Raw genomic sequence first — 24,271 nt, 5'->3', positions numbered from 1 at the left:
GTGCAGGAAGTGTTTCCTGGTTTTTCTAGCGGCTAGTGTCTTCCCTACTGAGATCATCTTCGTACCACTCTGTATATATCTTGTATGTGCCTCGTTAGAATGCAAGCTTCTTCAGGGCTGGGTTTGGTTTTGCTTCTTTTTATCTCTGGGCACTTAGCATAGTCCCCAGCACAGAGAACGGCCTGAATAAATGTTTGTTGATTGATTGGTTTGTGGATTGATGGTACCTTAGGATGTATGCATCATAATTTAGTGGGGAAAAACACCTTGCTCCTAGTCTTCACAATTTAGAACATATTGACCATGAAGAACGACCTCCCATTTCTGAATAGGGAGTCAGTTCCTATTTGGGGAAGATGCATGAGGTGACACAGATTGGAGGAGTGGGGGAGATTGGAGACAAAGAAACCACCCGGACAACTGTTAAAGCACCAGTAAGGGGGCATTCTAAATCTTGTGACCCATCTATGGGGGTTAGATTCTTCACTTCTTGGTTCCCAGTTTACATGAGGAAATTCACATTCAACTGCATTAGTCCTACTCCCTCTGAGCGTCCCTCACAACAACCCCTCAATTCAGCTCTCTGACAACCTCACCAGTTCCATGCTGCTTGTCCCATACTCCTCTGGGACCTTCCAGCTCTCATTTAGGGGAATTCTGTCGTTATGATTCTAAATTCTAAAGAGACAGGCAACAAATGCACAGAACCTTAGAAGGTCAGGGTTAGCAAGAACTTTAGGGACCATGTTATTCCAAGCCCTCATTTTCAGGTGAGATAACAACGAGACTCAGAGATATTAAAAAGGACTCCCTCAAGTTCATATGGTGTATGGCAGAGCTCAAAGATCTTTCTTATTAGAGAGACAAACTTGCCATAAGGTAATACCATAAGGTACTATATCATGGATCTTCAATTTCATTATCATTAGAGTGCCCTTCATCAGCTCAGATAGCAACCCATCTATAACTTAGTAGATCAATCAGGAAGTACAGATCAATCTTAAGAATATGTTTAAGAAAAAAAAGCGAATATGTTTAAGACTCAGAATGTTTAAATGATTTGCCTATGTCACACAGCTAAGTGAGTATCAGAGGCAGGACCCAGACATTCCTGATTCCAAGTCCAACACTCTGTCCAGGATAGAACACTGGCTCTCTACCACCACAGAACAATAAACTATAATAGATGGCAAAGCATATGGTATTGGGATTGTATTAGTCAATTATGAGTAAGCATCCTAGTCAATGAACAGACAAATGTCCCTGGGATGGACACACATCTTTCTCCACTTCTTTTTTTTTTTTTTTTTGGTGGGGCAATGGGGGTTAAGTGACTTGCCCAGGGTCACACAGCTAGTAAGTGTTAAGTGTCTGAGGCCGGATTTGAACTCAGGTACTCCTGACTCCAGGGCCGGTGCTTTATCCACTGTGCCACCTAGCCGCCCCTTCTCCACTTCTTAACATTCCAGAAACAAAAACATGCAATGGGTCTTCAACTTACTAGGCAGAATGCTCAGCAGCTGTTTCTGGAGTGGGGCTGACTCTCGTAGTCTGTAAATGTACAAAAAGAGAGGTCAACATTTAAACAAAGGAAAAACAATAGCCAGTCCTTTTTTTTCTGTTAAACAATCTCTAATAATGACCCTTAGGAGCCAAGATGAATGGGAAGTATGAAAGGGATTGTGTTTACAAAGAGGGCAACATTTTCCTTCCTTCCTTCCTGTGAGGGAAGGGCAGATTTTTAGCCAAGTTGCTCTTGTCCCTTATTCTTGAGTAATTGGATTGAGTAAGAATGTGCTACCACTTGGGTCAGGAGACACAACCTGGAGCTATTTCCCCTGCCCACTTCCCTTTGACTCCATGGAAAAGACAGACTGATGTGTTCTGGGACATTTAACAAGGTCACTTAGCAAATGCTACAAGGCAGTGCCATCTTTATGAAGACACTTTTGCACAAATGGCTGAAGAGTCAATCAGGAGAACCCCAATTCCTTGGCTAGAGCTAGAATGGTCTAATGCTGCTTTGAAGCTCAGCAGAGGTGAAACTGAATGAAATTAGGCTATTCTGTACTTAGGCAGTCATTTGCCATTACTCCTAGATTTAGAAATAGTCAGAAATGTGGTTTTATAATTATAATATTTTTTATAATTATGAACACTTTCGATAGAGGCAGGGAACCCTTTTGGGGAAAAATGTAGGATTATAGCCCCACGGGCAAAAAAAAATAATAAAGAAGAGAAACCACTAAGAGCCATGTTTAAATAAAAAGCAACTTAATTACTCATTTGGGATTTTGGAATGGGGGATTCAATTTGAGAGAAATATACAAGGTGTCTCAAAAATCTTAGACTTTTGGGACATCCTGTATAAAGGCACAGTTCATCTACTTTAAAGAAAAAACTCAGAAATATAAAGTTGTAGTAAGTATAACAAATAATTTTTAAAACCCTTCAGTTCCATATTATAGGCACTGAAGGAATAAAGGTACCTGAGGTAAAGAGAGGGAGAGGAACAGGAAGAGACATCTAGGACAAGGTGAGGAAGAGAGAAAGAGGGACAAGTAAGGGAGAGGCAGAGAGTAGGTGAGATGTTTGTGGGAAATGGAGGGAGAGACTCGGGGAAGGAAGAATAAAAGGAGACGATGAAAGAGAAAAGATACAAGGGGAGGGGGAGAAGTAAATGCTCCCACCAAAGTTTCTGTGCAAATGATCAGATTATTTGTCCTTCCCTTACTATGCACCATCATTGGCTGTTCTCTTCTCTCTATAGTTTCTTACATGGAAATAGTCACTTCCTCTCTGTAGCTGACTCCCAAACTTCCCAAACTCCTGATCTTCAGTTTTGTCCTCTGTCCTCAGATGAGTCCCTCATTTCCAGCTGCCTACGAGACACATCCCTGTGGATATCCTGCTAATGTCAACTTAACCTTAAAAGGCCTAAACTGACATTTTCATCCCCCCTCATTCTTTCCCTAGGTTTTCTATTTTGTGTCAGTAGAATTGCCATTCTCTGAGGCCTCCCTGTATCCAATTAGTCACCAAACCCAGTTGATTCTACCTGTGAAACATCTCTTCCATCCATTCTTTCTTTTTCACTGTATTATGGCTACTGTGGTAGCTCCTAATTGCTCCCATGGCGTATAGTCCATTTCCCTTCCAAACCATTCTATGCATCTTTGCCAGAATTATCTTTCTAAAAGATCGCTCTGACAATAACATCCCCTTACTCAAAAATCATCAATGCCTCCCTGTCACCTATAGGACAAAGCACTAACTTTTGCCAAGTTTCTCTGCAATCTAGACCTACTTTTCCACCTTTATCTCCCACTACTCATTTATACACCTCTAATAAGAGACAAGACAAATGGGGAGTATGAAAGGGACATGTTTTCCTTCCTTCCTTTCTGTCAGGGAAGCGCAGAGTTTTAGTCATGTTGTTCGTCCCCTGTATCCTTGAGTAACTGGATCAAGCCCAAAGCAAGAACATGCTACTTTCTAGCTGGATCAGGCAACATCTCTGGTTGAGATTCAACCAGACCAACCAACTTGTACATTTCCACCACTCTACCTTTCTGGGCTCATACTGTGATCCAGCCTGGAATGTCTTCCTCCCACCTGCTAAAACCCTACCCCAACATTCAGGACACGTTGAGTGCTGAGTCCTTCATGAAGCCCACCCTGAATACTCCAGGACAGAGTGGTGCCCTTTCCCCCTGACCTCTGATTGCCTCATTAAATATGTACATTGCTGCCCTATGCGATCAGTTGCCTTTCCACATGTCTCTGTCTTGCCTCTCCTAATGGACTGTGGGATCCTCACTTCAGGACCACCTCATCACTTAGAGAATCCCAGGATTTAGAGTGAGGCAGGACTTTAGAGATTGAATAGTCTACCCCCTCTCTTTAGACACGAAGAAACTGAGCCCCCCCTCTCCCCCCAAGCTAAAGCTACTTATCCTAGATCCCAGAGTCAGTAGATAGCAGAGCCGGTCAACAAATCTAGGTCATGTAACTCTAGGTGTCAGGGCAGGGGAAAGAATATATGATGTGGGTACAGAGGGTGTGGACTCTAGTTACAGCTTTTCTATTTGCTACCTGGGTGATTTGGGGCAACCCATTTCTTGGCTCTCGGCCTCAGTTCTTCATCTGTAAAATGAAGGGAATGGAGTAGATTATCTCTAAGGTTCCTTCTAAATCTAGGCTCCAATGAATCTATTACTCCAAATCCAAGGCTCTTGATACTTCTTTGTATTTCCCAAGATACTTAACAATAAGCCTTAGAGGCAGAGAGTTAACAAGTATTTAATAAGCATTAATTACGTACCAGGGGCAGCTAGGTGGCGCCATAGTGCATAGAGTGCTGGGCCTGGAGTCGGGAAGACTCATCTCCCTGAGTTCAAATCTGACTTCAGAAACTTACTAGCTGTGTGACCCTGGGCAAATCACTTAACTCTGCTTCAGTTTCATCATCCATAAAATGATCTGGAGAAGAAAATGGCAAACCACTCCAGGATCTTTGCTAAGAAAACCCCAAATGGGGTCACAAATAGTTGGACATGACTGAAACAAACCAACAAGAGAGTAAGAGAGAGTAAGCTAAGAGAGTAGGGAAGAAAGGTAAAACTGGTCCCTGACCACAAGGAGCTGATAGGAAGCACTAAATAAGCACTTGTTGATTGACTAATAAAAATTATCACATTGATTCTGGAGCTATCTTCTTCCCTTTAAGGTATCTAAAAATCCTCTTGCTGTATTTTATGAAAGGAGCTTCTCAAATTCTTAAGGGGAAGAGGATCGCTGCACACCGATCCACACCTTTCTATAATGCCTGCTCATTCACCTCTTCCCCTAATCGTGATTAAGACTCACCTGCAAACACAATCCTCTCTCATCATCATTACCAGCTGCTGTCACTTTCCCAAGCAGAAGCATAAAAGATTCAGAGGGCCCATCTTCCTCCTCGTGCCTAGATTGTTAGCACCTTGTTCACCTCTCATCATTCCCTCAATACTTGCTTACTTGCCTGCTCCTGACCTCATTACTTGGTCACTCTTTGACCTTTGCCATATCTTGCCTGGATTCCTGACACCTTGGCCTTGGCTTGGATTTTGATAATTGATTACTTTCTTGAGGTCTGGCCCTGAACATCAAGCTACTCACCCCCTGGAATGGTTGGCCACTGGTTAAACATCCCCAAAGCCCCACCTCACCTAGAACTTGCCAACATCCTGTTTCTCCTGCTTCTGGCCTCATCTAACTAGTGGGGCCAAGCCTGACCCCTGCTTTGTACCTGACCTGCCTGCCATATTCCTAATCTGACCTAGCACTCCCCCTTTGCACAGATAACATTTTCCCTGTGATACCCATTATGGTTTGCCAGTAAACCACAGGATAGTTTTTTTAAATCACTTTTTTAAGCACACCTTTGTTCTCAGTTTCTTTTTTTTTCTTTTTTTTTTTTTAATGGGGCAATGGGGTCAAGTGACTTGCCCAGGGTCACACAGCTAGTAAGTGTCAAGTGTCTGAGGCCGGATTTGAACTCAGGAACTCCTGAATCCAGGGCCGGTGCTTTATCCACTGCGCCACCTAGCCGCCCCCTGTTCTCAGTTTCTAATGAAATGTTTTTGTTTTTTTTAAAAAAACCTCTTTTGGAGATTCTATGAATTACTGAATTTTAAATCCCACCTTTCAGTTAGCTGTTTCATACAGAACTTAGTATCCACGAGCTGCCCTAAGCACTCCCCTTCTCCAGCTTATCTTTTTTTTTCTTTTTAGTGAGGCAATTGGGGTTAAGTGACTTGCCCAGGGTCACACAGCTAGTATGTGTTAAGTATCTGAGGCCAGATTTGAACTCAGGTACTCCTGACTCCAGGGCTAGTGCTCTATTCACTGTGCCACCTAGCTGCCCCTGTCCAGCCCCACTAAAGTAAAAAAGTATTTTAAACTCCAAATGGTTAGACTCCCATTTGCTCATATAAAAAATCCCATTACCTCAGAACAGCTGATTTTAGACTGGAAAATAACCTGTAAACTAATTCATACTAACAGATAAAAGACTGATAGCCCCATCAACTCCTTCCTCCTTGCTCCTACTCAAGATCTTTGTTTTTAAAAGTGGAGTCTTGTTTCCCCTAATTCATCTCCAAAGTGGTAGACTTTCAGACTGCATAACAAAAGGAAGAGAAAAGCTTCAATCATGATGTAAAAAAAATTTTTTTTTTTGGACAGGGATGGCTATCACAAAGACAGGCTAATTCTACCTGGAGTCTGTCGCTGTGGTCCAGACCCCTCTGCTAGTCCTGCTTCTGACAGCTTTACCCCTCCCTCTGCTTCAGAACTTATAGTCAACCTAAAAACTCCCAGGTTTTCACATAAACTCCCATGACGCTGGTATACATGGGGTATTGAAAAAGATGAACTTTGCCTATATTTGCAGGTGGACATCTTTTGTTTTTTCTTTCCTCACCAATCATTAAAAAAATATAGTATGTTATGGAAATTCTTGTTTTATTTCATAAATGAAAAATACAATAAATAAAAACAAAAGAGATGCTGAATTCTACTGAGATTACTCTACCACAGACTGACTGACCCATGGAGGAGATGGGCTAGCTCCTATGTAAAGACCTTTTTAAAGAGATAACATGTTCGTTTTGTAATAAACTATTGCTCTGATGACAAATGATACAGTGCTTTGTACATCAGCAGGCATTCAATAAAGATCCTCGATTTAACATAAAAGTAAGGACATTCAGAATTAAAGAGGACCAGCTGTCCAATAATGGCTTTGGAAAGATTGTATATAGGTTACACATGAAAATAAGACATGAGAATGAGGCTGGGGGAAAGGTAGTGGCACCTTTGGAAGCTTTGGGATGGGTGGCTAAGAGACAGAGAAGGACAAAATGGAAAATTTTAAGGCTACTCTCTGTTCCTTGTTTGATAATTTTTTTTTTAAAGAAAGCACCAAGCTCAAAACAAATCCATTAAAAACCACCTGAATCTAAAAGGATGCCAGAAAGCCATGCAATTTCCGCAGTGAGCAGAATCATTCTCTTGAACCACATTAAAAAGCCATTCCATAACTAAGAGAGCGGAAAAAGAGCTGACAGAAAGACAAGGCCAGGAGATGCCTTCCATAATCTTTTACTGGTTGCTTGGATTAAGCTTTTCCATTCTTTCCTAAAAGAGCCTCTAACTCTGTCTGATAGCGACTGTGATCTCCTTCTAGATAAGGTAGGTTAAAGAAGAGAAAAAAGAATGGAAAAGTAAGCTTCGGTTTAACACAGGGGAAGAAAGAATGGAAGGCTAAGTCCGAAGAATGAAATTACTCTTTGGAGGATGGAGAAAGCAGAAATGTTGGGATGATAACACAAAAGTAGTGCACAAGGAATTGGCCATAGGATGACAGAGGGTGCTGCATTTGGAGGGAATGATTTAAATCCCAAATACCCAGTTTTCCAAAATGTATCCGACTTATTAGAAAATATAACTGCTCATTTCCATGAAACCTACCTTTTGAGAAACACCTATTTTATCTTGCTTCACAGTAGGGTCAAAGGGACTAATTACTATATATCAAAAGAAGAAGCAACTGCTAAAAATCTCTCTAAAGGTTAGTGCACCTCATAGACACGTTAGTGAGTAACAACTTGATTGATCGCCAAGCAAATGAGTTAAAAAAAATAAAAACACGACAGAAAAGAAAAACGAAAGGAAACACCAAACCACCACACACTCCCGCTAACCAAGGTATGTTAAACACACACACTTTAGTACAACATAGGTAGATAGCACAGAATTACCTTTCTATCCTCTCTAGGAAGGATAGAGCAGTCCCCAGGAGTATAATCCCATATCTTTTTTGGAGGCTGATGGGAAGCAGAGGAGGAAATGAAGAAATGAGAATAAAGACAACACAAAGAACGTGGAGACTGGTTTAAAACAGAAAGGGTCACAGGAAGGGTACTGTATCAACATAGAAAAGGGAAGATAAAAAAAAAAAAAGACCACAAAATGGGGCAGTCTGTTATTGTGCTGATATCAAGGAGGAAAGGCTAAGGAGAGGGTTACGTAGAGTTTGGAATTAGGAACACTTACTAGGAAGTCTGTTTTATTCTGTACTTTCCCTGGAGTAAATACTATTGGTTTTTAAATTTAAAATTAAAAAAAAAATTCAAAGGAAAATTTTTGATTCCTGGTTTTCCTTTCAAAAAAAGAGGGCAATACCAACTCCTACAATTTTTTTTTTTTGTAAAGTCATTTCTTGCCATCGTAAGTATATACTACATTAATGAACAAGGAACTTACAGGGCAAGAGATGCAAGGGAATTATAATTCTTAGTGGGGTTTTAAAAAGCCTTTCTTGGCAGTGAAGGTTAACATATCTTAAAGTGTATTATAGTAAGGATGCTGTATCTATTTCTTAATGCTATGGTTTTGGTTTTTAAAATCCCTTTACAATTTATGCTAAATAACTTATTGCAGGATTATTAGGAGCATGGAGAGCTCAATCCACTTGTAGATGCATTTCAACAAAACTGAGAGGTTTTGGTTTTGTTTTCTGTGTAACTGGTCCTGGTCCTAGTTTCTTCTTGTTTTTCTGGTACAATGCTAGAGAAGCATTCCCAAGGAAATCCATCTGGACTCCACCACCCAGGTTGCTTTAAACTTTTGCCAGTAAGTTGATGGCCAGCCCTGTGACTTCTTAGACACCGATGAACACCAGCACTGCTTTTCAGACTGAAAGCTCAGATTTCTGGTAGTTGCTTTTCTCCTGTGGTTTTTTTCCCCAACACCATGATCTTTCCTTAATGTTTGCCCATCCCAGCCTCCTACCTTTTCCTTCCCTGACATGATTTCTCTATGAAATGGATGAAAAAGCCATTGGACTCCTACTTTTCCTTTGTTTAAAACAGAGATCAATGCAATAGCCCTTAATTGTTAAGTAATTTTTTCCTCCAGCAATAAGTATGTATAGTAAAGAGCCATATTTCCAGGATTGACCATTTGCTGGCCAGTCTCTCCTAGGGAACAAACTGTCCAAGGTAAAGAAGGGATGCCAGGCAGGAAGGGGATTAGCATTTATAGGCAAAGCCTATCCCCACCCCCTTCCTGTGGATTTTTCTACTCACATTCTACTAAGTCTGCATCTCCTCTAGCATCATTGCAACAAGTGTTTCCCTTAAGATCAGCTCTCCTATTCTTTTATTTTGGACAGAAAAGAAATCTGTGTAGTTATATAAACTTGATTATCTTAGACTGATGTGTCTTATCTTATTTCCTGTTACTTTTCCTCTTCACTTCCTAGCAAATAAATGATTAGGGAAAAGATCTGGGCCAATCATACAACAAGAATGAGAGATAATAGATGGAGAGACAAAAGCTTGTACTCTTATCCATGGAATTTGGGGTTTTTTTTGTTTTGTTTTTAAAAACACACACATGACTTTAGAGAAAGGTCTCTAATATGTTGGGCAGAACCTTTATGAGAAGACTGCTAAAAAAAAGAATCTGTGGATGGGTTGCAATCAGCTTTAGATCATGGATCCATTGAATTACTGGAATATTCCTAGAAAAATTGTACTTTTTAAAAACCCCACTATGATGGAGTTGAACTAAGGGAAGAAAGTCTTTGTCCATGTCTCAGTGAGGAGAACTGGGATAGGTTTATGGGAAATCTGGGATCCTCAGAGCAGAGTGAGGGATAGATGGAAACTAAGTTGACTGGTGAATACAATTATTCTTTCTACATCACTGGGGTGGGGACTTGGGGCATAGTGCCTCCTTGATCTGGAAAAAATCTGCATAATATTTTTGGCCCTCCCTTTATACTAGAGAAGTCTGTATGGTATTAAGAGATAAAATATGATGATAGTACAGAATACTATACCTATATTTTATTCATTTCTGAGTTTTCTAAACTTTTTCTGGTTCATCTGCTGGTCTTCGCCTATCATCTGAGGCTTCTGCAAAACTCCCCAAAATTCCCATTTAATTTCTTACGCCAACCAGAGATATACTGAAACTGTGATAGGGAAAGTCACAATGTGGAAGGGATAACTGTATAAGGAACCCCACCAAGAGCATTTGGATGTTTTATTTTTCTGCCTCAAGACCTATTAAGTGGCAGTGTGGTACAGTAGGCTTGTAGTCAGGAAAACCAACTTTTAAATCTAGGGCAAATCACTTGGTGCCTCAGTTCCCAAACTTCTAAAACTGGGTTGGACCTGATGCCTCCCAAGGTTTCTTCTACCTCTAAATCTATAATTATAAGTATGTATTGTGCTCCTTTGCTCAACAACATAGGAGGCATATTGCTGGAGCTGCCGCTTATCTTGTGCAAACATTATCTTTATTTCTCAAATTAATCCTTCTATAACTTATGATAGAGAATCATTGACAGCAGGAAAATCTGTAAATTACAGAACTGTTCATCTGCATCCATGGAGGGAATTTCTAAACTGGGAGTCTCACCTGACCCCCACCCTAAGCAAAAACACAGGCACAGATCAAAACCAACCAACCACATAAACAAAAATCTAATGCTAACAATATGGGCATTAATTAGTTGCAATAACTCTTATTGAGGGAGAAATATCCTGCTTATAGAAATAGGCTCATTACCACTTCATAGAAAATTAGAGATGGAAGATGCTTAGAGTTCATCTAGTTCAATCCCTTCATTTTCCTTTTGATAAAACAAAGGTTCATGACATGCCTACAGGCATGGCAGCAATTTAATGGAGGAGCCAGGATTAGGGCTTGGGCAGGATGACCACCAAACCAACAATGCCACACCCTATATTCTTTTTTATTTTATTTATTTTTTTTTTTTTAGTGAGGCAATTGGGGTTAAGTGACTTGCCCAGGGTCACACAGCTAGTAAGTGTTAAGTGTCTGAGGCTGGATTTGAACTCAGGTACTCCTGAATCCAGGGCTGGTGCTTTATCCACTGCGCCACCTAGCCGCCCCCACACCCTATATTCTAAGACAGCATCAAGGTATAATGAATCCTCTTTAAAATTCTATGATCTCCTGATGCTTTACTAGTGCATGGGGCCATGTGGAGGAGGTCATTTCTGCCACAGGTTTTGTAATACAGATGGAGAAAATGGAAAAATTTAATGTTTTACACCAGGACTGCATACAGGACTGGAGAAAAATAGTGGCATTTTAGTAGAGCATTTCTTAGCCTTAGAAAAAAGACTAGGGATGAAAGGACAGAAAATCTCCAACTTAAAAATAGATTATTATTATTTTTTTTAATTAAAAAAAATTTTTTTTTTTTAGATAGGCAATTGGGGTTAAGTGACTTGCCCAGGGTCACACAGCTAGTAAGTGTTAAATGTCTGAGGCCGGATTTGAACTCAGGTACTCCTGACTCCAGGGTGCTCTATCCACTGTGCCACCAGCTGCCCCAAAATAGATTATATTTTAAAATAATAATGATAGCTGGTACTGATAAAATGACCATAGGATTGTTATAAGGATAAAAGTGAGATATTTTAAAAGTATTTTATAAACCTTAAAGCCATATACACATATACCTCCCAAAATATTTATAGAACTTTTTGTGATAGAATTGGAAATTGGAAATAGGATTGGAAACAAAGTAGATGTTCTTTGATGGGGAATTGCTAAACAAATTGTGGTACATGAATGTAATAGAATATTACTGTTCTGTAAGAAATTATGAATGTGATGAATGCAGAGAAGTGTGGAAAAATCTCTCTGAACAGATGCAGAGTAAGGTGAGAAGAGCCAAGAAAACAATATGTAAAATTACTGTAACAATGAAAATGGAAAAAACAATCACACAAAAAAATAAAAAATGAAAGTTATATGTTTTCAGACTTTGTCAATGTATTGATCTACTATGTTGGGGTTTTTTGACTTAAAAATACTATTTGTTATATGGGTTGCCTCTCTGGGAGATGAATGGGGGATAATACTGGGAAAAATTATAATAATGCAAACAATAAAAGATATCAATAAAAACTTACTTTAAAGAGTGATATATAAATGATTTTGTTGTTCAGTCATTTCAGTTGTGTCTATTGCTTTACAATCTCTTTTTTTTTGGCAAAGACACTACAGTAATTTGCCATTTCCTTCTCTGGCTCATTTTACAGATGGGGGAACAGGTTTAACTGAGGGTTAAGTGACTTGGCTAGAGTCACACAGCTAGTAAGTGTCTAAAGCTAGATTTGAACTCAGGGAAGATGAGTCTTCCTGACTACAGGTGAGGTGCTCCACCACTGCTCCACCTAGCTGCTCTATATAAATGTTAGGTATTATGGTTATTAAGCTTTTTTAAGGTTTACAAAATGCTTTAAATATATTATCTCCTTAATTCCCATAATAAACTTATGAAAAAGGTGATATTATTATCCTCATTTGACAGATGAGAAAACAGTCTGAAAGAGGTAAAGTGACTTGCCCAGCCTCACACACATGTCCAAATAAATGTTTCAGGCAGGATTTGAAGCTGGATCTTCCTGAATGCAAGTCTAGAACTCTACTCACTGCACCACCTGGCGTCAAAAAAGATCTGTTCTAAAATTTTTTTTTTATGTCTTTTGGAATTCAGACCCTAATTTTCCAAAGAAACAATGGTAAAACTGATATTTCAATTTTGAGGTTAGCCTGCAAAATCCTATTTAACTCATAATATTGCTAAAATGATGTTGTATATTTACTTTTAAAATAGAAAAAAAATCTCAAATGCTGGTAATCATAACTGGAAAAGCAATAAAACTGAATAAGAAATCATTTATCTGGAATGCTATTACTTGAGGAAAATGGCTTTACATGATGAAAGAAGGGGTATTAGAGAAATTTTTGTAAAGATTTTGACAGTGATTTCTTAATACTTTCAAGGTTAATAACCCTCACTCTTTATCACATGTAATTAATTAAAATCTCAAGGCATTCCTTTTCCTTGTTAAAGGTATATTATTAGCATTACTCTCATCCTTATTATCTTTATTAGGGGGTTGGGTTTGTTTTTTGTTTTTTGAACTGGAAAGAGTGGATAAGATAAAAAGTTTTCCTACAGTGACCAAACAATATTTAAAAGCACAAGGGAAGAGGGAAAAAAGAGATTGTCAAAGGTAGAATTAATTGTTAGATTGAAAGACAGGGGGCAAAAGGGAGAGCATGGTATGTGTGTGCACAGACCCTTTGAGGGTGAAGAAGGGAGGTGGTAGAGGATTTGAAGCATACAGTTTCCCATCTTGGCCACCAGGTGGCGATGTCACTCCAGTATAGATTAGGTCAGTTTGGAGGTGCTGTTGGGAGTGCCGGATGTTTATCAGATTTCCATAAACTGGTGCTAGTAATTTTTAGAATGCCAGAATAGTCAAATCATTTCAGGTATTGTCGACTCAAATGAATTTTTTAAAAACTTCAGTGAACGATAAAGGTCATCACCCCAAATCACAATAACTGAAATGAAATTCTCATATTATTATTCTCATAATTCTTATATTATTCTCATAAATTATCATATTATTATTATTCTCATATTCATTAACACAAGGGGTCTTCTGAAGCCAGCTCCAAGGAAAGCCCCTTGTTGAATTTTCAGGATGGGCATTTATATCTTGAAAATCAGCAAATACTACAAATCAGGGCTTGATTTATTGTTTTGTAGATTGTCTAGGCTTATGGAGAAAACGTTAATAATGCAAATTAAATTTAAAAGTGTGCTCTATGCACAGTTGTTCTCCCCCCAACCCCCAGGGCCAGTTGTTAAACATTTACCAACATTCTCCTAATTAAAGCCCATGGTTTTTTAAATGCTAAATTCCCTACCCAACAAATTCTCTTTTGCAGCCAACACAAGTCATCCCCAGTGACTTGTATTTTAAAGATAATTTTTAGCCATCAAGAATAAAGAGAAAGGGAACATATATTTTAGGCTTAATTCTCAGCTTCTGCTTTATGCAGTCCCACTGAGAGAGCAACCTTCTTTTAGTATCCCTTCTGTGCAACAGTTAAAAAAGCCCTTTTCTACATGCTGAAAATAGACCTGTGGAATTCCTAATTTCCAATCTCAATCTCTGATTTGTGGGCACTCTCATTAAATTTGCCTACAACTGTGTTACATTCTTGGAGAATGTCTTCATGAATTCCATTAAGCTTTCCATTCATGGAGTATTTTATTCAGTCTGTGCTGATACTAACTGATGTGCTTTTTAAAACAACCAAAAAACAAAACAACCCAATCCCCAAATAACCTTTAAAGAACAATAAAGCAGCAACTTCACCACATTTAATGTGTTTTACTGTCTTAAAAAATGCAAGGGATTCTAGGTTTTGTGGTCAAACAAGTTTTTTTAGATGGGCGGAGAAGTATCTAAAATTGTATTTGTGGTTATATTTGTGTATCATTCATTCATTGACTTGGGAATTCCTTCCTAAGAATTCCTGATAGGAGAAAAGTCTATCTGATGCTTACTGTCCTTGAATGCCTCACACACATCAGTAATGATGGACTGATCTCTCCCTGGATGTCAGATGCTGCTGCACTACCCTTATGTGTTCTTTGACAGTAGATCTGAGACTTCAGGGCAAATGAGCATCTACAGCATCATTTTACACGGAGGCTAGGTCCACGGAAGCTCTTAAACTTACCGGTCTCCCAAACTCCAATTCCGAAAAGAATTTATACCAAGGTTCATTCTTTAAATCTATCTCTTCTGGGCTTATATCCCGAGTCTACAGGAGTTGGTAATAGGCGAATGGAAGAAAGAGAAGGATACCATTATGCAAAGATTACATAGGAAAAAGGACCATTAGAGATGCAGTACTTTCCATGCTGAAATGTGTCTGTTACATCCAATGCTAGCATTTTTCTATTATTGTTGATAACTATTAGAAATGAGGAGTGGAGGAGAGAATAGGTTAGAAGATGTAAGGGGAAGGTGTAAGGTTTATAAAAAGTGGGGAATGGAGGCTTAGTCAAGGAAAGTGACTCAATTCATAGTCACAAAATGAATGTACTAGATAGATAGGTAGTCTTGTATTAGCATCACTGGACTAGGCTCCCTCCTACCCAGAGCCTGAATGTGGAGGTGATGATGTTCTTGTATGTTTTTCAGAGTTTGAAAAAACCAGATCTTTATTTCAGTCTTGCAAAGAGCCATTCAATAAAATGAAGAACCAGCTACATTTACCAAATGTTTTTTCAAGGTTTGGTAAATTTCTGGTGGATGTCTGCAAGGCTTGTTCATTTAATTAGAAAGAAGTCTAGTTATAACACTTTATACAAGCCCACCCATTCATACTGCATCTTTAATGGCACATGAATATGCAAGAAACCATGTCCTAACAGTAAAGTGAAAGATGACCTTCCAAGTAGGAACAGAGGACACAAGTGGAAAGAACCCATTTTAAAACAGGTGTTTAAGGGATGAAGCAGACAATATCCTTTGTATTCTAACAAGTATTAAAGGAATTAATTTCAAAAAATAAAAGTTAAAGAAAATCTAGACAGGACAGATAACAATGCAATAGAAAGGAGAGTCACTTCTGGGCAATATTAAAATACTTTGGGTTAGATTTTTTATCGTATAGAATTTTCATGGGAGGACAATTTTCCTCAAAATGATTTAATAACTTCTATCTATGTATAAAATTCAAGTGCCTTATTCTGAGGAACAAATATGTTCCTGAAAAAATTGTCTATGGAGTAAATTTCTGTAACTCTAATTATGTTTTCCCACTTCCTACCATCACAATGAAGATCTATTCTCGTGGAAAAAGTTTTGGCCCCAAGGTATAATTAAATTCACATACAAGAAGTCACAGACATTTCAAAATCAGAAAAGAAATGATACTTTTCTGGTGAAATATGAAAAATAAGCAAAATAAGCAAAAGCATCTATACTCTACCAAAATTTAAACCATTGCAATAGAAATTAAGTTCCTTTGGGGGGGATCTCTGCATATGAGTTGCCTCACCCTTTGAAATGGCTCTGTTTCTATCCCAAGTTTTTTATTATTCCCTTTGTTATATTTTGTTATAAGATGGCATCTCTTCATTTTAGTTTTGTTAATAGCTCCTTTACAGTGGTTAGCAAACACCGATGGGTTTATTTAGCTCCTCCGAAAGCTCTTTATGGCTCTGGCTGGCTCCTTTTCACATATGACAGATATCACACACAACCTTAAGAGGGTTTTTCCCATTATTCTTTCAGTCCATACATTCAGATTTCCACATACTATGTTTCCTTAAATAGAAGTTTATTTGAAAGATTTGAGCTAACCTTTAACTAATATAGAGACAGCACACATCACTGAAGCCAGTGCTAATGGGCAATAACAGCCAAGTTTTCCCCTTTTGCTCAAATAACCTCTTTTGAGATAGATGCAATTTCCTTGAATTTTACTGATAAAACAAGATACTCACTAAGGCCCTGACTCTGAAGTCCTGAGGGAGAAGACACCTGAAATAACCTGATTTAAGTATTTCTTTTTAGTAAGTAAAGCCAAAAAAAAGTAGCATCAAAATGTAAATGATACTTGCCTAGTACTTCAGGTAAGATAGGTGTTCAGAAGGGAGTAGCTTAGGTCCTGGGAAAATCTGGTTCATTGTGTAATAGAGTTTCATGTAGTACCACTATATTCATATCAAAATGTTATTTATAAACCATTCCCTGGGAATAAATAAGGTATTTCTGGAAGCTGCATTAACTCTTTCAGGACAATGATGCCAAGTATTGGTACCCACTATCTTAACAAAACCAACCCAAGAATTCCTTTTCACTGAGGTTTCTCCTGCCAGAATTGATTAAGGCTGTACTCAAGGTTAAAGCCACAGGCAGATGTCAGTCAATATGGGGCTATAATAGTCTGTCTTCTCTCTCACAGTCAGGAAAAATTTCAGCAAATCATGACACTTAAATGTTAACTGACACTTACCATATGGCAGTAACATCTGCATTTCATTCTGTGGTTCGGAGTTTAGCTTTTGATCAAATTATGTATAAGATAAATAATCCAAAATGGCTCCAAACTCCTGCCTGCTTGCCTCGGCCTACCTGTGGCGGTCAGGTCCCATGGTAGAAGGTAGAGTCTTCTATACTGTTGATACTTATCCCTTCTACAACTTGGAATGGTTCCTTAAAGTGCTACTGCTCCTCTGGATAAACACCTCGAATCTCCTCTGAGATGAAGTCCAAGCCTGTCTGTGTACCAGTACACCTACGCATGAGCCTGAGTTCATCATTTTCACCATGAAACTGGATGATGTTGTAGGGAGGATATCTCATTAAGTTTCAAGATGTTACTAAGCTAGGGTAGAGTGGGTGACAATATAAAAGAGGAAAGGAACGAACATTCAAAGTAACCTCCATATATTAAAAAAGGAAATAACCACACACGCAGAGGAATGAATCTTCCTTCCTTCCTTCTTTTTTTTTGGGGGGGGGGAGGAAAGAGGGATTGCCACATGTCAAACACATGTAGGATTCTGACAAAGAAGATGGTGACTAACTACAGCCAATCTTCCAAGGTTGGAAGAGGAGGGTGTGGATTTAGGTCACAACATAAGGGAGTTGAGTAAGAAATAAAGGAGAACTTCCTGACAGTGAGGGTTGTTATACTGGGGAGAAGCCTATCATGGGAGGCTGGAAGATTTTCTATGAAGTCATTTTAATATGGTCATGAATCTCACCAATCTAGTATTGTTCAGGTGTGTGTCTACCTATGGGAAGATAAGTCAGATTCTCAGGGATACCCTCCAGCCCCATGAGATTTATTATCCTGTCTAGCCTTCTGATAAATGGATGACAGAAGTTGATATATCCTGACATAATTTAAAATGCACACTTAGCAGGAATGATCACTTAGAATATCAAGGAAAAAATGATCTCTTCAAAGGGAGATGTGGGATTCTGAATGCAAAGTTTAATCCTATATATGTATATAAACAATGTGTTACCTCACTTTAAAAAAAGTTAGAAGGATCACCTATTAATGGCAAAGCTCTGATCATGAACACCAAAAGTAACATTTGGAGAACTCACACCCTGACTTCTCTATTCATGTTGCACTTAGAACTGCCCAAACCCCCAAACAAAACCCAGCAGGATCAAATACTGCAAAAATATAGGAATGATTAAAATGTCACAAGAGGTAGCAAATTTATGGCCATACAAAGACTAAGACCTGGATTGCAATTTCTCCTTTCAAATCATACTGTTCTACTCTTGCCAATGGTCTTCCTTTAAAGGGCAGCTGCTCATCTCAGTTGCTCATGCTGCCTGTCTCTTGAGTCTCAACCAAAGTATCATCTTCTGCAAGAAGCCTTTTCCAGTCCTCCTCAGTCTTAGTGCCTCTGCTCTGAGACCACCCCCAAGCTATCCAGTATATCAAGTTGTCTCTCCCATTCGCTTGTGAGCTCATTGAGGGCAGAGACTGTTTTTTGCCTTTCTTTGTATCACTGCCAGTGCTTAGCACAGTGCAAAGGTAGTCCCCTTTCCTATGCATGCCATTATTTATATTGTCAACTTCTTGTAGATATGAAATTATATAGAGAAATCATGATGCCTGGAGGACACTGGATTTACATACCTCCCTCCCCACCCCCAACTTCCCATCCCCTAACCACAAATATCAAAGCAGGGACAACTTCATAGAGAAGAAGCGTTTACAAATTCATCTTTGGAGTATTTTCTTACCCATACCATCATTTTAAATGCTGACTTTCTAACTCACTAGTAACTCTCTGTGAAACAGATATAGGATTAAAACCAAGGAGCCATTCTTTTTTTTTTTTTTTTTTTTTGCGGGGCAATGGGGGTTAAGTGACTTGCCCAGGGTCACACAGCTAGTAAGTGTCAAGTGTCTGAGGCCGAATTTGAACTCAGGTACTCCTGAATCCAGGGCCGGTGCTTTATCCACTGCGCCACCTAGCTGCCTCCTCAAGGAGCCATTCTTTTAAAATTCTTTAAAGAGGCCAGAATGAAAACCTAGTAAATTAACTAAGGATTAAAAAACAATGACATCGACAAAGACAGCTAGTAAATTAGCATTTTCTTAAAAATTAGAATTAGTAAACTCATGCATAGGGAGAACAATAAATCTACCCTACCCCTCCCTCCCCACCCCACCCCCCAAAGATTCTTTAAAATCAGGAGACAGACTAGACTATTTCAAGAATTACTCATGAATCTCTGGAAAGGTGAAATGATGCAAAAATATTTCATATAAGCGTTGTTCTGCTGAATAAAGTTAATTCCACCATAAGCAGAAAAATATAATCCAACTTTATAATGCATTCAAATCCAAGAAATCATGAAAAAGGAAACAATAGAACTATAAGGAAGACTAATTACCATCTTTTCATTTGTCAGAACCGAAGACTTGCCGGGCTGATATTCGTAAATGCTTTTAGGTTCTGCGCGATATTTTCTAGTGTCCACTTTCTTATCTGGGGGCTCCCAGTCATTTCTGTGGAAGGAAAACCAATTCAATTCATCATCAAGACAAATGGCATCTCCTTTGGAGGTTACACATAGGCAGACTGTATCTCTAAAATAACATTGTTCTGAAAAAAATTTATGTGTGTATAATATATATATATGTATATCTATATATATGTTCATAGGAACTGAAGAATACCAGGTTATAGTCTACTATCCAAGTCTCATACAAGACCATATTAGACAAATACGGTAGTCTACCTGTGGTTAATTTTTGTTTAACTGGACAATTTTTAATTTGAATGAAGAATCTTATTTTTTTAAAAATTGGGTTGTGTTTTTTTTTCTATCAACAAATTTGTAGCTTACATTATGCTTGTGCTACTCTTATAAAGACAAAAATGTAGATGAGGAAGGGAAAAAAACCTTAAAATCATTTTGTTCACCCCATCCTCTTGCACCTCTTAGCCTCTAGACCCATTCTGGAGGTCCTTGCCTTCACCAAGAATGCCAATCCCCAGTATCTTCATCCACTGAAAATCTACCTATCCTTCAGAGGCCAGCTACAATGCCACCACTTCCATGCAGTTTTCCTTGGTTAACCAGCCATAAACACTGAGCTCCCGTCACCCTTTTTTTACACCTCTCTTATAGTGGTTGAACACACTCTAAGTGTGTACTTTAGCTTAACTAATGGGAAGTAGGGATTAGGTTGTCTCTGCTTGGCTCCTAAAGGAGCCAAGAGAAGGAAGAGCAACGAATAGAAGCTTCAGGCAGGAATACTTTGGCTCAACATGAGCATTAACTTCCTGACAATTAGCGCTACCTAAAAGTGGAATGAATTGCCTGATGATTAGACAGAAGTCTTCAAGCAGAGACAGGATGAGCACTTGTCCATTGGTAATAACTAGCATTCATATAGCACTTTAAGGACTGCAAAGGGCTTTACATATATGATCTCATTCGGTCCTCATAACAACCCTGGGAGGAAGGTGCTATTATTATCCCCATTTTACAGATGAGGAAACTGAGGCAAACAGGGTGGAGTAACTTGCCCAAGTTCACACAGTGAGTGAGTATGTGTGGCTGATTTGAACTCCAGTCTTCCTGACTCTTGTCAGGTATAGCTAGCTTCTAGGTCAGTAGCTTGAGTCTTATTATACCCATTTAACAGATGAGAAAAGAGGCTGATTTTAAGAAGGGAATAGATTAACCTTTAAAATATCCTTTAGTCAGTGCATATCAATGAAGAATCTACTGTGTCTATTTCGTGTGCACGATGTTAAGTATAGTGTGGTAGACATGGTCTCTGTCCTCAACAAATCTGCAGGTGGATAAAACTAAATAACTATGTCTAAATACTATGATACAAGGCAGGTTGTGATCAGGTCCGCACGAGGAGTCAAACTAGGAGCTGCTGATGGGAAGAGAAAGATTGTTCAACTAGAATGATCAGGGAATGCAGTTAGAGGAAATGGCATTTGATCTGGACCTGAATGAAGCCAGGTCTTTCCAGCTTCTGGACAGCTACTTATCCATTGTATCACAATGCCTCTCTCTTCAGTGACTGGGAGCAGAAAATGTTGCATCATACAGAGAAAGGGGACTCCTTGTAGATATCTTTCAGATCTATGGAAGGGAACCAGGCTGTTTCATGGTTGGCCATCTTGATTTTCTTCCCAGATGGCTCTGTATTCTGTTCCCTTAATACAAGGAGATCCCCTCAGATCTTTGTTCTTTTTGGACACCATGTAACAGTGGGAGTTAAAATGTCTCATGGATTTGGGAGGTTGGTCTTCCACATTCTTCCCAATGGTTTCAGGGCCTTCCCTTTTGTGAAAGGTCTGGGGAAAGGTCTAGGAAAGGTATCTAAGTTGAATTATGTAATCTACTTCAAAACACAGATGAGGACCCAAGCACCCAATGTGATGTTTTGCTTTGTTTTTTTTGTTTTTTGTTTTTTGTCACTGCTCTAGCATGACTATAGAAGGCTGTGGTAGTCTTGCCAGATTAAGACCTCAGTCTTATGTGTGATGATTGGTCAGGTCTGGAGTGAAAGTGGCATGATATGAAGGGCTCTTGGGTCTCACATTCTTCTAGATCAAAGATAATTAAAAGTGACACCTTCTTCAAGTGAATGGCTCTCAAGAGGATGAAATAATCTCTAGCAAACATCTGTTGGGCATATTTCAGACTTCATAGTTACAAAAATGAATCAAAGGATCATAGGCTTAGGCTGGAAAGGATCTGAGAGGATTGGACTCACCCTTTCATTTTATAGATGAGGAAAGTGAGGCCAAGAGAAGTTAAATGACTAGTCCAGGGTCATAGAACTAGTGATTATCAGAGATAGGATTTGAACCTAAGTCTTCCTGATTCCAAATCCATTATTCTGTGCTACCTCTCAGAATCACAGGATATCAGGGTTAAAAGGGACCTTAGAGGGGCAGCTAGGTGGTGCAGTGGGTAAAGCACTGGCCCTGGAGTCAGGAGGACCTGAGTTCAAATCTAGCCTCAGACACTTGACACTTATTAGCTGTGTGACCTTGGGCAAGTCACTTAACCCTCACTGCCCAACCAAACCAAACCAAACCAAACCAAAAAAGGGACCTTAGAGATAAAATCCAGCTCCCTAACTTTACAGGGATTTGCCTCACAAAACACAACTTTAAAGTGGCAGAAGTTGGATTTGAACCCATTTTAAGGAGGCAGTATGGTAGAATGGAAAGAAATGAACTTGCAGTTAAAGGACCCAAGTTCAAATCTTATTTTCCCTGTGTGGCCTGGACAAGTGACTTCAGTTTCCTGGGTCTCAGTTTCCTTATCTTTATAAGAAGAGTATTGGAATAATATGGGGGCAATGACCCCAATGGTCCTTTCTAGGTCTATATGCATAATTTCAGATTCAATGCCCCCTCACATGGTCCTTTCCATGAGCCCCAGTTTGGTGTTCTTTCTACTAGACCGCAGCGATTTTCATCCACTGAAGGCAAATGTGTTTTTCATACAGATAGCGTCCTTGCCACAGAATCTGGGCTCCGTCAGGGGTGAAAACACAGTGTAGGGGAACCCTAGGTGACCTCTGTACAAAATACGCCAATAGAGAAGATACAAAGAAGGAAGAGCCTGAGCCAGGAAACTGAGCTCTCCTTGAACATTGGATAGGGGAGGGTGAAAAGTCTCCTCAGGGTCTAGAGATGGAAACACTTCATCAGGTGGGGGTGGGGGAAAGCATGGTGGTCACTACCAAGTAACACTGCCTTCCTAGGTGCTGTGGTACAAGGTACAGAGTAAGGCCAAGGGGAAATGGCATAAGAGGTCACCATCTCTAGGCTAAAGAAAAGCAGGCCTAATAGAACTTTTTCCAGGAAAAAAATGGGAACTCACCTAAAATAAGCTATGGGCCTTCCGCTTCATCCTTTGGTATTTTAAAACTAGCTCTTCTGTTTCTTTGCATAGCTTCAGGGTTTAGATGCATAAAGGAGCATTTTATTTTTAAATTTTAGAAAAGAAGATTGGTGTCCACGAATGCATACGGTCCATATTCTATTCTGTGAGATAGCTAGAAACTTCAACTGCCCAGAAATAAAGCAAGGAGAGGGTATACTCATGGGTGACAGGAAATTCACTTTGCTCTCAAAGAATGAATGTCTGTGAGAGGGAGGGAGTGTGTTACCAAAGTCACTGCAATTGAGCTGTAAGAGCAGGAAGGCAGTGGCAGCTAATATCAATAGTCCTAATGAAGGCACCATTGACTAAAAAAGCAGCACATGGGCAAAGAGGCAGCCAGGCCTCTCTCCTGATGGTCCTTAAACCAAGCCTTACAGCTTGTCTAATGTCTAAACATCTGGACAAACTGTTAGGAAGGAGAGAGCACAAGAATCATGTGAGATTGCAAAAGGATGCCGTTCTGGGTTATCTGGGGCATCGTTAGCTGTAAGATTTTCTCTGTGTTTGTGTCCCTTAATGGTATGTATATTTCTGGGCAACCTTTGTTCACTGAGCTGTGCTAAAAGGTGCCCAAGATCTTGATCGAAGGACTGAGTCATCCCAAGGTCAGAAATAGTTGTGTCTTTGACAACATCCGAGAACTTCCTGCTTGTGTGTGCCCATGTGAGCGACCATGAGATGAGAGAGAGCGCAAGGAGGGGGAAGTGGGAGGGAGGGAGAGAAGAGAAGAGAAGAGAAGAGAAGAGAAGAGAGAGAGAGAGAGAGAGAGAGAGAGAGAGAGAGAGAGAGAGAGAGAGAGAGAGAGAGAGAGAGAGAGAGAGAGATTGAGGTTTTGTTGTTTGGGAAAGTTTGGGGTAGAGATGGCCAAGCACCTGGACTGTGAGATGGAGGAAATGCTACCCCAACCCTCATATATTTCAGCATGTTTGCAGATGTGTTCAGGACCAAAAAAGGTTCAAAAACAAGGTACGGGATACAGTGCAGAAAAAGTGAGTCCTTCGTTTCATAAACTAACACATCAGCCTTAGAACAAAATCCAAACCTTTTGCTAAAGGTGCCATTTCCTTTAAAAATTTAGATCCAATCTGGGCCCTCAGCACTTCCAGCCCATGAACTAAATATTAAAACCCATTCAATCTCATAGCTAAGACTTTTTTTTTTTTTTGGTGAGGCAATTGAGCTTAAGTGACTTGCCCAGGGTCACATAGCTAGTAAGTGTTAAGTATCTGAGGCCGGATTTGAACTCAGGTCCTCCTGACTTCAGGGCTGGTACTTGATCCACTGCGCCACCTAACTGCCCCAAGACTTTTTTTTGGTCAAAAGGTGAAAGGAATCATTAACGGGAAATTGACTCACATGTTGAAGTCACATTGTGACCTGAAAGCAAA

General features: G+C 39.5%; 1 protein-coding gene across 41 annotated transcripts in view; it reads right to left on the bottom strand.

Annotated features, from left to right (window-relative positions):
• Positions 1 to 24,271, bottom strand: part of SORBS1 (sorbin and SH3 domain containing 1) — a 306,573-nt gene that overhangs the window by 43,527 nt on the left and 238,775 nt on the right. For 18 of the 41 annotated variants that reach the window (XM_043988536.1, XM_043988522.1, XM_043988526.1 and 15 more), the window contains 4 exons: positions 19,347 to 19,461; positions 14,641 to 14,724; positions 7,806 to 7,871; positions 1,502 to 1,551 (listed from right to left, as the gene is read on the bottom strand). In XM_043988536.1, coding sequence (XP_043844471.1) covers positions 1,502 to 1,551; positions 7,806 to 7,871; positions 14,641 to 14,724; positions 19,347 to 19,461 — 315 coding nt within the window. The remainder of the gene's footprint in view (positions 1 to 1,501; positions 1,552 to 7,805; positions 7,872 to 14,640; positions 14,725 to 19,346; positions 19,462 to 24,271) is intronic. The other 23 variants (XM_043988541.1, XM_043988542.1, XM_043988544.1 and 20 more) reach the window with 2 other exon arrangements.

Source organism: Dromiciops gliroides, chromosome 2 (assembly GCF_019393635.1).
Source record: "Dromiciops gliroides isolate mDroGli1 chromosome 2, mDroGli1.pri, whole genome shotgun sequence".
Lineage (NCBI taxonomy): Eukaryota > Metazoa > Chordata > Mammalia > Microbiotheria > Microbiotheriidae > Dromiciops > Dromiciops gliroides.
Note: the sequence above shows the minus strand (reverse complement) of the source record. Positions and strands in the feature narration are given on the sequence as shown.